We start from the raw sequence: 15,856 nt of genomic DNA on the forward strand, positions 1-15,856 counted from the left end.
AATGGGAATAACATGGGGTTTCTTGGATCGATCAATTTTATATTTCAGCCAAACCATTTGTTCAAAAAACTTAAAACTTTAAAGACTCAAACCTTATAAGTGTAGCTATCATGTGAGCATTTTTTCATTTCATCATTTTTTTCAGACTTTTTCAAAAACCGCTTTTAACACGTCTAATGCCAAAAAATTAAAAAACATACATTTTATTCACAAACAAGCGTAGTATGTATGAGATATTGATAGATTACATCGTAAAGTCTGTAAAAACAACTTCTTAGCATCATTAAAGTATGTTTATGGAGAATTTTTACTTGCTCTATAGGGCAAGTATTGGTTTCGTAAAAAAAAAAGTTTCGAGGTTTTCATCAAAACTAACATTACGATAATCGAGAAGTCCAAAAAAGTGGGTTTCGTCATGACGTCCGTCGGTCTGTGCGTGTCGGTGCGTCCGTGCGTCCATCTGTAAAAGTAGCTGCAGCCTAAACGGCTCGGCAGATTTTCATGAAATTTGGTACAGATAGTTTTTTCGTAATTTCCAAGGTTGGTTTTTTATTTGTTTTTTAATATCTCGCCTAGAACGTATACCTCCCATACAAACTTTTCGAGGTATTGCAATTTTCTCGAAAACGGCTCTAACGATTTTGATTAAATTTGACACAAGTAATGCTATACGTATATCTAATATAACTGCGTTTTTAGTTTTTCTCAAAAAATACGGATAGTGGAAATATGACAGTTTCTTTTTTTTCTAATCACTAATGTCGGCTCTTCCCGTGCATCGGTAATGAGTTATTACAATTTTCTCGAAAACGGCTCTAACGATTTCGATTAAATTTAGTGTTCGTTAAAGTCTTAGTGATTCGAACAAAACTGCGTTTTTAGTTTTTCACAAAAATTTCGGAGAACGGAAATATGACGTTGCCGTTTTCTGCCAAATTGATATATTTTTTAGTTAATGTCGAATATTTCATCAAAGACTGAGCCAATTTTATTCAAATTTTGCAGACAGATATTTCTTGTCATTTTGAAGTGTTAAATGTAAAAAAAAAATTTTAAAAAGTTGTTGAAAAACAAAAATTAAAATGGAAGTTTTTTAGGTACCTACTTTTATTTTTTTTTTTTTTTAATTTAACGAAAGTCTTTAATTTCCAATAGTTATTTAAGATATAGATACTTTGAACTACAAGAGCAAGTACGTGCGGCCCCATTCGTGCATTTTATTTTCATTGTGCCAATAAAGATTCTAATAATAGCTACAGAAAATAGCCTAAGAAGTTTTATACCGGCGTTAATTTCAAACCGCAAGTGGTATAGGAACCTTATAGCAAAGCAAAGGCACCAATAGCACTTTGGCTCAGAAATTCGGAAGATAAAAATCAAGATAAAATAGGCGCCAAAATAAAATCTTACCCCGATGCCTCGGCAGCTCAACTTCTGCATGATGCGTTGACGCGACGGTTCAACACATATCTGTAGTAGCTAAACTGCCTTTTAATACAAAGCTTATTTTATTAGCCCTATTTTCTGTTATCATGTAAACACTATAGATTTTTTATCAAAAGTTATGAAATAAAGCTATTTCACAATGCAACTTTGATTTAAAATATTTAAATTATTGTATTCACTGTTCCAATATAATAAAACGAATTTGATGAAAACAACTCAAATGCAAAAAGTTACACGTTTATTCAATATTTTTAAACATACGTACCGTACATACATACGAAAGATGCAGTTTTTCATTAGATGTCTATAATGTCTACTTGAAAAAAGATTAATTAATATTTTAATATGCCAAATATTCCACGGAAAATTCCACGTTTTAAAAATATTCAAAATATTTGGAATAAAACTTAGAATTCAGGAGGTAAAGTTGCATTTTCGGAAGGATTAATAAACCCACAACAAATTATCTTTTCGCTGTAGATTTTAAAGAATTAAAAAACAAGATATGCTAGACTGAACTGAAATAATTTTTCAAACTGCGAAATGGAATTTCACAAATGACCAAACCCCGAAACCTCGGTTTTTCGTATTTTATAAAAGAACAAAGGATTGGACTTTTTGTCAGATAAAAATGTTCAAAGTTGAATCTTATTTATTAAATGAAGCACTATCATTAATAACACAGCCTCCCAGACTATAACCAAAGGTAAGAAATCTAAATATAGGTACCTACATTTTGTGATTTTCCAGAAATATTAAATGTCCAGCCATCAGACAACTCGGTAACAAATATTATGATCAGCAATAAGATTTTTTTTTTCTTTTTTTTTTCTTTATAAATAGTGTTTGTGAGTGTTTTGAGAAGTGATATTTTTTTTGGAATCGAAGTTCCTGTTAATATTTAAAAATTAAAAATGCAAATTATGTCTAAAGTCTTTTTATAAGAAAAAAAAAAACAAAAACAGAAATAAAAAAAACTCAAACAATGAATGATTAAGTGAGTGCATCTTGGTTCTTTTTATTTTTTATTTTCATTTGCATAAGTTCACATGTCGCAAATTGATGCAATGACTGATTCTAAGAATTCAAAAATGCAAGATATTCTGCAATGGCTACACCATTCTAATATTGAACATCCAATTGAAAAATTGAGGTGAGTATTTTCTATTTTGAATTCAAAGTAATGACGTTAATGTTAAACATCTCATAATCTTTTATTATTACGAGACGTTGTGCTATGGCAACTAACACTTTGCGCTGACTAAAAGATAAATATTGATTGTGATAATTTTGATTGATTTTGAAAAGTCATATTTTGGTATTTATTTATTTTATAATTAAAAGCTTCAATATGCACCTATAGATCGTTGACTGATGATCCCATAATAAACATATTTTTTCTTAAAGACATATTTAAGAAATTGAAATAAACGTTCTTCAACATATTAAAAGTGTTTTTTTTTCTATTCAACCGACTCCATACTTATGTGTTGGATTCCATATTAGTAGAGTAAGCTACCTCTTGGGAAGTTTTTTTTAGATAAACCAGTTAAAAAGATTTGCGAGTCACTGTGGCGTATACGTATTTTTTTTTTAAATATGAAAACTATTATATACTTCCTTATAAAATTATCGAGGAATGCATCTCAATTTTCTAAAAAACGGCTCTTTTGGTAAAAATTGATTACAAAAATCCAGTTGGTACTTTTTGGATTAAGTCATTGATGGGAAATAAATGTGTAACAACCATTTTTGAATAGCAAATTTTTTTTCCAAAAATATTTTTGAAGAAAATTTCGAAAATCTAGTTTTAGGTATGTATGTACGTTTTAGAAAACGAAATCAACATCAATTTTAAAAGTTGAAAAATTAAACAAAAAAATATTTTGGCGTGTTATAAAAATGCAAAACATGAAACAAGGTATTTTTAATCACAAATCTAAAGAGAATAAAAAACCAACACGAACAGACAGCTATAGCTTGACGTTTTCAGTGTACCTAATATCCTCTCTATTCCGAGGTTGAATCCTTACTTGACTGGATTATTTACATTTTTCTTTGTATAAATAGTTATTTATACAATGTAATGTAATGTAATTACTGAGTAAGATACATTATATTTTAATTTAGAACAAATATCAGTAGTAATAAAATATTCATTTCCTCAAAGAAAATAATTAGTTATTTATTTTTATTATATCAAAATAAAATTAAGAAAAAAAAAGAAAGCTCAAGATTATGACACACACTTTCATCAACACCATCACCATTATTTACTTTAGTCCCTTAATAAATTGTATCAAGTCGCTTTAAAAAATTCTATTGACATTTTACTAAATTGAGAAGTACAGATTATCATTTTTAAATGAGTTGGAAGAGAGTTCCATAGTCGAAAAGCATTGTCATAAAACTGACGCTCAAATTCATTTGAAATGTGTGCATTATTGTGAACTTTGAGACTCAGGAACTTTTAAAATAAATACATAATCCACAGATCGATGGGTCTAAATCTCCAAAATTTCTATCCTTTATTTTATTGGATACTAGCTGACCCGTCGGACTTCGTTCCACCTTTTCTGCTATTTACTTCCAATTTTCGAGTGTGAAAATCTTTGCAAAAAAAAAAAAATCGGGGCATAACATCAAATATAGGTATTTATTAAATAAAAGAATGTGCTTCTTGAGATGTATTGATCGCATTGTCACGATTGATGTCTTCAGGCTTAAAGCATCAATTCCTGCATTTAGAATATTAAATAGTATGAATTTTACCTATTCATATGAGTTGAAAATTTACTGTTTTTAACTCCTTGAAAACAATATAAAGCAGCAATTAAAAGCTACCAGACTTAAATTTGCTGTGGTCAACTTCTAAAAATGTAAAGGCTATAAATTCGACAGTATTTCGTTTTTATGTTTGTTACCTCAGAAACTTTTGACTTTCCCGTTTCAATTTAGTCCAATTCTAATTAATATAATTATATCTTGAAAATGTTATTTCCACAAATAATAAAACTTTTCTATAGAGCTGATGAAATGCGGAGTCAAAATGTATTTATTTTTTTTGTTTGTTTAAGATTTCGTTTCATATGTAGACTGTGTAGGTGGCTTGCTCTTTCTTATGCTCATTTTAACTCCACTTTAAAAATATTTTTTCCCTTTAACAGGTTTTGGCTTTCTTCAATTTTTTATGAGCGGAGAGTTAACAAAATCGAAAATAACAAAAACCGGGTGCACTACTCGTTAAGGAATTCCACGGCGAACCATTTAATTTTTATGAAAATAAATTTTGGTAGATTCTCAGATCTACTCGATATGCACAGATGCACACAAAATCGTTCCAAAAAAATTTTAAAAAATGTTGGTTGGACCACCCTAACCATTTAGTGGTGTGAAAATATATGTTGGCCGACTCTTAGACTTACCGGATATGCAAAAAAAAATACCATAAAAATCGTTCCAAAAATATATAAAACAAAAAAAAAATGTTGTACCACCCTAACCATTTAGTGGTATGAGACATAGATAATGGCCGATTCTCAGACATACCCGATATATACAAAAAATTTCATAAAAATCGTTCTAAAAACATATAACAAAATTTTGCTCGACCACCCTAACAATTTAGAGGTATGAAAAATAGATGTTGGCCGATTCTCAGACTTATCCGATAAGTGTACAAAATTTCATATAAATCGGTCCATGCGTTTCGGAGGAGTTTGATAACAAACACTGCGACACGAGATTTTTATATATTAAAAATAAAACGAAACCCTTAATTTAAAGACCTTAAAACGTCCACCCTATAGAGAAGTTTACTTGACCCATTATTATTATTCTTAAGAACTTATATGATAAACGAAGTGAAAGGTTACCAGACCTATATCGAGGGAATAGAACTGTGTTAAAAAGATATTCTGGTTGGAGAAATTGTATGATATTATGCAGCAAATTTAATGTTTTGCATTTGAAGAGCTTTTCGAAACTAATACCATACCATTTAATGTCATAAGATTCATAATTAGAGACCACTTAAAAATCATGAGGCATATATTCATTGCCCGAAGATTTCATTCTTTATTTTTGTTTATTTTTACCTTCCTCTTTTTCAACTCAAACTTCACACCAAGAAATTCGTATTAACTATTTCGAATCTTCACTTTGAATGTAAATGAACATTTATGTGAAAAATCGAACGATTTTTAGGGGTCACTGTGGTGTATACGTAATATTTTTTTTTTCGAATAATATTTATGTAATTTCGACCACTGTTCAGTGCTAAGAGATAAATGTCAAACAACTTTTAACAGATCCTATCTAGTCAATTTTTCTAAGAAATCCTTTCACATCCACATTCCTGGCGTTCATAAAATTTTATACTTTCATCTATTTAAGTCACATTTAAGTCTTTTACTTTATTCCATGCAGCTCTTTCAATCTGTAATGACATTCAAACACGTTAATACCATCAGGTAGATAAATATACAAATACATAGATCTCTATAAAAAGCATTAATCCTTTTTTGTCTTTGTCGCCATAGTGACGCTTATGATGAAGTGTATTGAAATTAAAGTAGATACCTATTATAAGGTTAATAATTCCAACGTCATCGTCATATCAAATGTAAAATAGCTCACAGTGTTCTCTCTTTTTTTCACGTTCCAATTCTTTAATGGAGCTTGAACTGCTGCTGGGCTGCAACAACGGCAACCCAAGGGAGCGCGCATGTCGCGCATCAAGTTGACAACCGTTTAACATTAAAACAAAATATGCGAGAGAGTTCACTTTAGCAATATGAGAACATCAAAGACAGTTTCTCTGGTTGAATTTATAGATTCACCTGAACTGAGCTGAGGTGTATTAAATTGCATGACCTTTAGTAAATTTCTTTTTTTTTTTTATTAAATAAAATGGAGAGAATAGAGAAAAAAAAAAACGTTTGTTTGATGTGCATTGTGCATCAACTTTACATTAAGTGATGATAAAAATACACGTAATGCAAACGTGTTGCATCTCTCCTGTGGTAATAGCACCAATGGCGGATTTATCACCAACCTTTCGTATGCACAATGACAAGGTTAAATGCCGAGGGCACACTCTTTATACCAGTATGGTAAATGCACATAGAACAACAAACATTTGAACAAATATGTTCAAAACTGTGCAAAGAAGAGCTAAATTAACATATCAATTTACAATTTTCCTTCTATGAAGCTTTATAGGAACAACAATACTTTCTATTAGCCTTAATAGCAGCAAAGTTAGAAGTTACAGAAGGTTAATTGTTGTGAGAAAGACTCCCAACTTTAGAACAAAGCTTAAGAACAATTTCAAAACATTAATGAAACAAAATTAATGGCTTGCTTTTATCTGTGATTTGTATCGAAAAATTGTCTCTTGCATATTTTAAAGAATTTTTTTTTAAATCCACCCCTGACAAGAGGTTATTGACTTTCATTTGCCATGTTCCTGATTATGACCAAGAAATAATAAAAAAAAAATGCCCTTTGAAATTGTGCACGTAGGAACAGACTGAAGGACGTGGATTAAATAAATTTCTCTCACGCTCCTGGAACATGACCTAGCAGATAAAGAGAATAAAAAAAAAAGGATATCCGAAGAAAGTTTCATGAATTTATGATAAGTTGGTAGACGAACGCATGGCTTTAAAGAAAGGGTTCTGTTATTAATATAGGTACAAAGTATTATAAATCGTATGTACAAAATTCCACTAAAAACTTATATGGTTTTGAATAATTAATGGTAATAAAAAGAAGAACGTATTTATGTTCTGTTCTAAAAAATATAAAAATTATATAGATTTCCAAATAGATATAATGCTTGTGGGTATCTTTAAAAATCACAATTTGTATATAGTTGGCGAAGTGAACTTAAAAGATCAACTTTATCACGATCATAGTCTAAATGCCAGAAATGAAACTTAATAAATCACAACATTATTTGTTTTTTTTTTTGGAATGTGTTCATGTGGTTGTCCTTATCATAGATAGATGTCAATTTGTTGGGATGATGATAGCTCCATGGAGCTATTCAAAAAAACGATACCAATCTCTTTCCCAAGATGACAGCTGCTCCCGACTTCCAAACATCCCAACAAATTGACATTTATGATAATAAGGACAACCACCCGAACACATTCCATGAAAAAAATTTTGTCCCGCGAAAAATTCGATTTAATTTACTTATTTTCCTGTGCTATTGGCCTTAAAATTATTTCAACATTTATTTTTTCATTTAAGAAAGAATTTTATTTTTAAATTTACAAAGGAGAATGGGCATATTGGACGTTTAGCGGCCAGTAATGAAATTGGTATCAAATGAGAGAACTATAACGTAGGAAAAATTTTTACTATGGCCGTTTCGTTGTATTGCATTTGGAATGGAAGATATTGCAATGTTAGTGTTGTTAATGCATCGAGCAATATGCGAAGGGCAAATTGAATTGCTATTTTAATTAAATTATGAAATATGATTTTATGTCATTTTTTCTATGATTTAAAACCTCAATCTTGAATATCCGACCAATGGAACTCAAAATATAAGCTTTTTAAGCTAACCACTTCAAGATTTTGTTTTTGAGTTTTTAAAAGGAAAAAACAAATAAAAAATTGAGGAAAAAGTCTTAAAATAGATTCGAAATTGATGTTTTAAAAAGCCAATATTTTGGGTTCTATTGGTTGGATATCCAAGATAAAGGTCTTCAGGCTCAGGGAAAATGACAGATTATCATATCTTGCACTTAAAATACACGTTCAATTTTAAACATTGAGACAATTTGCATTAACTTTTAAATGCAAAAATGCATTTTATTGGTTTGTGAAGAACGTTAGAAGGATAAAACTTCTGCACAATGTATGTAAGACTTAACTACATCAAAAAATAACAAAATCGTTCTTGGCCGCGGAACGTCCAAGTTCCATACAAAATTGCCCATTCTCCTTTACAAAATTTTAAGTTAAAAGGGTTTATTTAACTTTTTTATTTGTATCTGAATTTGACAATTCAAGATATTTTAAACTGAATAGTACTTTTTTAATTTTCTGAAATGAACGTCATTCTTGCTTTCAATTGAATTTGTAAACATTTCAAACTTGAGAAAACAATGAGGATGCGAAAAATGTAGGTATGTGTGTATGTCTGTCTCTATTTCGGACTACCCGAGTAAAAATAGAAATTTAATTTTTAACGAAAAAAAAGAAACACAATTTTGACCGCCGCACCACAGCTGCACCACTGCCGTTTAGCGAAAAAACGCGGTGCACCACGACTGCACCACGTCCTCACCATTTCATTTTGAATGAAAAATTCGATGCACCATCGCCGCACCACGACTGCTTCACTTCCGCACCATTTTATTTTGTATGAAAAAATACCGACGAGCAGGAGATTCGAACCAGAGTATCTAGAGCATGTTTGTACGAACTGGCAATTTGTTTCTTAAGTCAAAATAACTTTGAAGACGACTTAAACATTTGTTTAAGTACGAGAATTTCTATTCTATTCTATTTTTGATCATGGTGCAGACGTGGTGCGGCGGTGATACACCGAATTTTTCATTCAAAATGAAATGGTGCGGACGTGGAATAGTCGCGGTGCGGCATTGGTGCAGGGATTTTTTTTCATATTTTTTCATTTTTTCAAATGAAATGGTGCGGACGTGGTGCAGCGTTTGTGAGCCGGAATTCCATATTTACTCGGGTACATCCCAAACCCAAACGATTTTTTTAAACGTGAAATTTTAAGGTCTAAGGATATTTTCTAGAGGAAAGATAAATTTTTGTTTTAAGGTCCAAAATTAACGGTGGCATTAAATATTAAATAAAAATGGAAACACTTATTCTCAAAAATTGTCATTAAAATTTTGTATTGTTCGTTTGCAAATAAGGTCGTTGTTTTGAAAAATAAACGACACAACAGTGGGCCCCTGTTTTTATTTTATAAGAGTTAGTTTTTATGTGTACACGAAAAAAAAGGGTAAATTGCATTGCGAACAAGGCAAAGAAAAACTTACACAGAAAAACTCACTCTTGCAGGATTGGACTCCAAGATTCAACGAAACATTTTTTACAGCGTCTTATGTCACTGTATTAAAAGCTTTGCAAAATTAAAAAAAAAAAACTTTTGGATTAAATTTTTTTTATTGAAAAGTCAACTTTTTAAAGGAGTCAATGAATTTTCTTGAAACTTTGTTTTAATGTGTTGATTAATAATTTCTATAGAACTGCATACCATGTTTTTTTTTAGAAAAATGTTTGAATATTTTTAAATACAAAAACATTAAAAAAAAATCACTCTAACAATTTCTATATATTTTTTTTTGTCTAAAAATTCTTTGATACACAATTTGGAGCTCAAAATCTTTGGCTCCGCGAAATTAGGCCTCAGGAAATAAGGCCCCAATAAAAAAATGAAATAAGGCCCCAAAAAAATACACACAAAACAACATCAACGAAATTTCTCAAATTTTGGGGTGTTATTTCATTTTTTGGGGCCTTATTTCATTTTGTTTTTGGGGCATAATTTCATTACGAAATAAGGCCCCCATGAAATTAGACCCCAATACTTATTTTGGGGCTTACTTTCATTTTATTTTAAAAACAATTTGGGGCTTTATTTCATATTTCATAATTTACATAAAAATGCTATACTAAATTATCTTTCAAAAAAACTGTTGTAAAATTAAACTTATCAAGGACCCAGAATTGGCAAAGTACCGCATATTGTGGACTCCCTGTTGGTTTGCAGCAATATCTTTACATTGAAAAGCATTAGTAAGTAACAGAATAGCTGAAAAAATCGCGCGATTTTTTAGCTATTCTGTTACTTACTAATGCTTTATAATGTAAAGTATTGCTGCAAACCAACAGGGAGTAACACAAAAGCTGCAAGAAATTGAAAGGCATTCGTTTGCAGCACGATCTTTACATTGAAAAGCTAGCTATTCTGTTATTTAATAATGCTTTTCAATGTTAAGATCGTGCTTCAAACTAATGCCTTTTCATGTTAAGACCGTGTAGTAAACCATCAGGGAGTAACAGAATAGCTACAAGAAATCGCGCGATTTCTTGCAGCTATTCTGTTACTCCCTGATGGTTTGCAGTACGATGTTTACATTGGACAGCATTAGAAAGTAACAGAATAACTGAAAAATCGCGCGATTTTTTCAGCTATTCTGTTACTTTCTAATGCTTTTTAATGTAAACATCGTGCTGCACTGCAAACAAATGCCTTTCAATGTAAAAAACCATCAGGGATCATTGAAAAAAAGCATTAATAAGTAACAGAATAACCAAAAAAAAAAAAACACAACAACAGTTTGAAACATCCTTGAGGAACAATTTTAAAAGTTCCGTCCATAAAGATGGTTCTGTTGGTTTGGGGTGATATTTCATTACCAAAAATAAATTAATTATGAAAAAGAAAAATTGGGGTCTTATTTCATTTTATTAAAAAAATTCAAAACAAGTTGGGGCCTTATTTCATTTATTTTTGGGGCATTTTTTCATTTCGATGGGGCCTTGTTTCATTGGGGCATATTTTCATTATGAAAAAATACCCCAATTTGGGGCCTTATTTCATTTTTTCTTTTGGGGCCTCATTTCCTGGGGCCTGATTTCGCGGAGCCAAAATGTTTTCTATATATTAGAGTTCAAAATTTTTTAAACAGATGATTTCTTATTTTTAACATCTAATTCTACATGTGTTTGCATTGTTCTTAAAATCAATAATAATTAAAAAATTATTAAACTTATGTCAATTTATGTAATCAAAAATTATTTGCAAATTTTACCATGAAAACAAGTGTTTACATTTTTTTTAACTAAACACCATACAAATTGGAAAGGAGATATTAGAAACTAATAAATTACTAATTGGTCGAACACCTGTCCCGAGAAGTCAGAAATTCAAACAATCATTATATACAACAACTAATACATCATATTTTTGTATACAAATATTTTTACCAATTTAAAAAATGTACAGAACTTGGTCAATTTGAAATTATAAAAGAAAGTACGTATACGCCATAGTGACCTATTCGCAAACAAAAGGCTTAATAATAAATATAACAATGTAATAAATGTATAGTGATTGAATTTAGCTGATACAAGTTTCAATGTTTTAAAACAATACCATAAACTTAAATGCATATCAACTCCATCAATGGCAATCAATTACTGATGTATTAACATAAAGATAATTTTTTTAAATTTCTTTTTTTATTTTAAGTCAACATCAGAAATATACTTGACCACACTTTTCTGTATATGGAAATTACTTTACTTACTTACTTAAATTATTCCAAAATTTCCTAGAATTCTACTACAAAAAAACTTTTCCATTTCTATAGGTCAAGAGAATGCGAACATTATAACAATAAATTTACATTCCACTTTAATTTCAACATGTGTATGTTTATAACTTTCATGAGAATGTGCGGAAACCTTTTTTTACTGAAGAAGTTCTATAATAATTCCCTACATAAATAAACTTTAAAAGTTTTTTCTCATGTGCGTAGGTTTCTTATTTTAACTTCAATAACTTTTTGCTATTTTCTATTACATTTACTATGCTTTCCCTTTAAGTCCTTCAAAATATTGAATCTCAAAACTAGTGTGTTCCATCTTTCTACTACCTACTTATATGCACTTCAACTTGAAACTATATTATTTTCATTGAACTTGCAGAAAGACGCACGCACCAGAACAAATTTTGAGAATATGTTTTTTTTTGTTTCGATTGCACTTTGAAACACCCCACTTTTACAGGTGACATACAAAACATAATTTTCCATGCCACCTACAACTATACACAAGCTAAACACAATACAAAACCAAACATGAGTCTAAAGCAACAAATCATAATAATAATAAAATTGATGGCACCTTGTGTGACCAACATGCACAACATCTATGATCGAAGCCAATAGCTGAAACCTCTCCTCATAAATTCTCTTTCCACAACCCTCTGGATATAGTATTCTCATCAACAACAACCCACATTTTGAAATGGGTAGAAAAGATACAAAATGTGTTATACACTTCAAAAAATACTCGTAACCGAATAGAAATGGATGGAAGATACACATTGGAGTATAAATTTGAGGAGGTGGTTGGTGGTGGCTGACTGCCGAGCTGGCCAAACAATACATCCAGCTAAACAGCAAACCGGCCAAGTTGAGTAAATTTCGTCGTGTTCGCTACACAACACTGCTATTGAGTCTCCGGCCTTCGATGCAAACGGTTCGTCCGCCAGAGTAGATAGTAGATACACATAAAGATAGATACCTTGGGGCTCTGCTCTTTAAGAGATACTTTCGAAGATACATTTTTATTATTTCTCTGTTCGCGAATCGGGATACAAGTCGCTCCGAGAAAACGTGAGATATTTATTTTTTATTTTGTATCATCTGTTTATTTTAAGTGGTGAATTCAATTTTCCGGGATAAAGGATATATTTAAGGATTCACAAGAGAGATACACCCATGTATCTGTCATTTCTCAAAACGTGAGACGAAGTGTGAAAACTCGAAATAATTTCTCAAAACTCACAAATGATAAATTATACAGATATCCCCCCCAAAAAGGAAAGTCGGATGAAATTTTAATCCCGGGGAAAGATAAATAAAATGAAGAAATCTAATTAAAACAAATTTAAGCTATTTTAAAAAGGATATCCATGTTGGAATGAGGATGTTCGTATTCGGAGAAATTGTCTGTTCGTTGTAATTTTTTAAGTTTTTCTTTGAAATTTTGAATTCTTTTTAAAACAACCGTCATCGTTGTCGTCTTGCCTTGAAAACTGAGACACTATTCAATAAAACAAAAAAAAGTATTTCTAAAGAATCGATGGTATTGATTTAACGTATTTCCGCTTTTTGTTTATTTTGTTTTAACGACGAGTTTTTTTTTGCATTAGGTACATTTAAATTAAGACCCAAATTATGTGATAAAGAAGATATATGTACGACAAGTGTAAGTGTTGAAGCAAGCAGCACCTATAAAAAAAAAGTGACAAGAAAGAAAAGCTCAGCTTAACGCGTCTCATAATAAAATCTAAAAATAAAATAAGGCTAGTCTATATATCGTTCTCCTTGAATTATTGCTATTTTTTTTTGTTTGTCGTTTAATCTAAAACAACCCTCCCGGCTAATGTGTCTGTACATAAAACCTATATGTGTGTTTTTATTTTTTTTAAAGTCGATTGAGTAACGTCTATTTATCAAACTGTTTATTTTTGTTGTTTTTCGATATAATGAAATAAATCCACGACGTCCTTTTTGTTGATTAAACGCATATATATATTTGAGTTCAACGTTTTTTTTTTATTCATCCCCTTCATCTATATTGACACGTGTGAAGTATATTTTTTTTTTTGCTTTACCTATAGATACAATCTATATCTACACATGAAATTTATTTAAACCATCATTGTGAATCTTTGAGTACATATACAACCTACAAATAAATATAAAAAATTCAGATATATAGAAAGTACCTATCCTCAGGTGGTTTTGGTTCCTCTTACTTTTTTTTTTTGTTATATCGTGCGACTGGGCAATAGGTCATCATCAGTTGGTGTGTCATAAAAAAAAAAGAAATATTTCAAAACGTGTAAGCACACGAGATATAGTCTTATCAATACAACAATGCGGGTTAAGGTCGGCAAAAGGATTTTAATGAGACGGAATAAATCGAAATTTAAGGATATTCACATACAACCGCAGTAAGTTAATTTTTTTTTAACTTAATACAAAATAAGCTTAGTATAAGAAAAAAATTAAAAAATAAAACATGAAAGAAATTTTTTTGGTTTAAAATTAAGTTTTTCAATTTTAAGTTTATGATTTTTGACATTGGTAAAATGACATACGAAATCGTACTTTAAACAATACTTAATTTCTATATATTAAATTCATTGAAAATTTCGTATTCAAAAAGGTATACTCTCGGTATCATTAATGTCAAAAAAGTTTAAGCACACGAGTCATTACCGACACGTTTAAAAAACTTGAAAAATAAACTTTAAAACACTTTATTTTTTACTCAGCTTTTTTTCTTAAAGATAAAAAAATATGCAAGTTAGAAAAAATAAAATACACGACTAGGTCGCACGAACTTGCTCTTAGAACTAACAACTTTTTACATAGAAATTTGGTAAATTTATAAAAAAAAAACTTAAAATTCGTTCTTCAAATGTAAAAAACAACTCTTTAAATGGAACTGAGCTCCAAAAAAAGTATGAAGTTTAATTTACGAGTATTTTATAAAGATGCGCATTTTTAGAAAAAAAATTTCGAAATCGGTAGAAAAGTAATTTTTTATAAATAATTTTTTTTTGAAAAAAAAACATTTAAAAATAAATTTTGTATTCCATTTTGTAGAAACTTATAATCAATAGGCAGAATCAAAATTTCAATTTTTTTAAAATCGTTAAAATTGAACCAGTAATTTGGAAGAAAATTGGAAATTTAAAAAACGGTTCTATGGGAGGTACCGTTAGTAAGTACCTAATAAAAAAAAATTTCATTAAAAGATAGACCTTATTTAAAAAACTAATACATAGGGGAGAGTGGGGCAGTTTTGAACACGGGGCACATTTGAACACTGCATATACAATTTTAGTTTATCAATCTTTTTTAGAAGTATTTCGATATTTTAACCCGTCAACACGATATCTATCTCGTTATCTCGGCTGACTTTCAGATTTATAGGTGGAAGGTGATTTTTATAGTGGTTTTGCATTATTTCAGTGTTTTAGTTGTAAGAGTTTAAAAAAAAATTGGTACCTGATTTCAAAACGCATTTCAATTTTTGTTAATGGTTAATGAATTTTAAACTAATTGACGGTAAATTTTTGAATGAATATATTAATGTTAAATATTTATTCAACATTTTATGTCGTTGACACAGTTGGGGCAGTTTTGAACAAGTATGGTGGGGCACTTTTGAACATGTTCAAAACCGCCCCGAGCAGTTTGTATCAGACATTTTAAGGACACTTTAATGTGTTTTATTTAATAAATCGTAATGTTCTTATAAAAAAAAAATAGTGAAACTAGCATTTGTGGGCAAAATTAAAGAAAAAATGGGAATATGTACAACATAATTGAAGATTTAAAAAAATGCCTGAATTCTTCAAGTTCAGCTAGACTGTTCTTGATGAGAACTCGATTATATACCGCTTAAGCGTTATATAAATTAAAGTCAAGCCAACTACACCAATTAATGATCCTGGTACATGAACATCCGCTTTGTTAACATTTGGATTTAATGTCTAGAAATATATCTATTGATATTGAAAATAAATCTATTTTACTCTGAGAAGCATAAATGGTATGAATACCATTTTTCTAAGATATATTTCAAATTAATTTTTCTTGGTTTT

General features: G+C 30.0%; 1 protein-coding gene across 2 annotated transcripts in view; it reads left to right on the forward strand.

Moving 5' to 3' along the window:
- Positions 1–12,683: 12,683 nt before the first annotated feature.
- Positions 12,684–15,856, forward strand: part of LOC129905832 (P protein) — a 79,998-nt gene continuing 76,825 nt past the window's right edge. The window contains exon 1 of one of the 2 annotated variants that reach the window (XM_055981421.1): positions 12,684–14,194. In XM_055981421.1, coding sequence (XP_055837396.1) covers positions 14,118–14,194 — 77 coding nt within the window. In that variant the 5' untranslated portion in view covers positions 12,684–14,117. The remainder of the gene's footprint in view (positions 14,195–15,856) is intronic. The other variant, XM_055981423.1, reaches the window with a different exon arrangement.

The sequence above is a fragment of the Episyrphus balteatus genome, chromosome 1 (genome assembly GCF_945859705.1).
Source record: "Episyrphus balteatus chromosome 1, idEpiBalt1.1, whole genome shotgun sequence".
Classification (NCBI taxonomy): Eukaryota; Metazoa; Arthropoda; class Insecta; order Diptera; family Syrphidae; genus Episyrphus; species Episyrphus balteatus.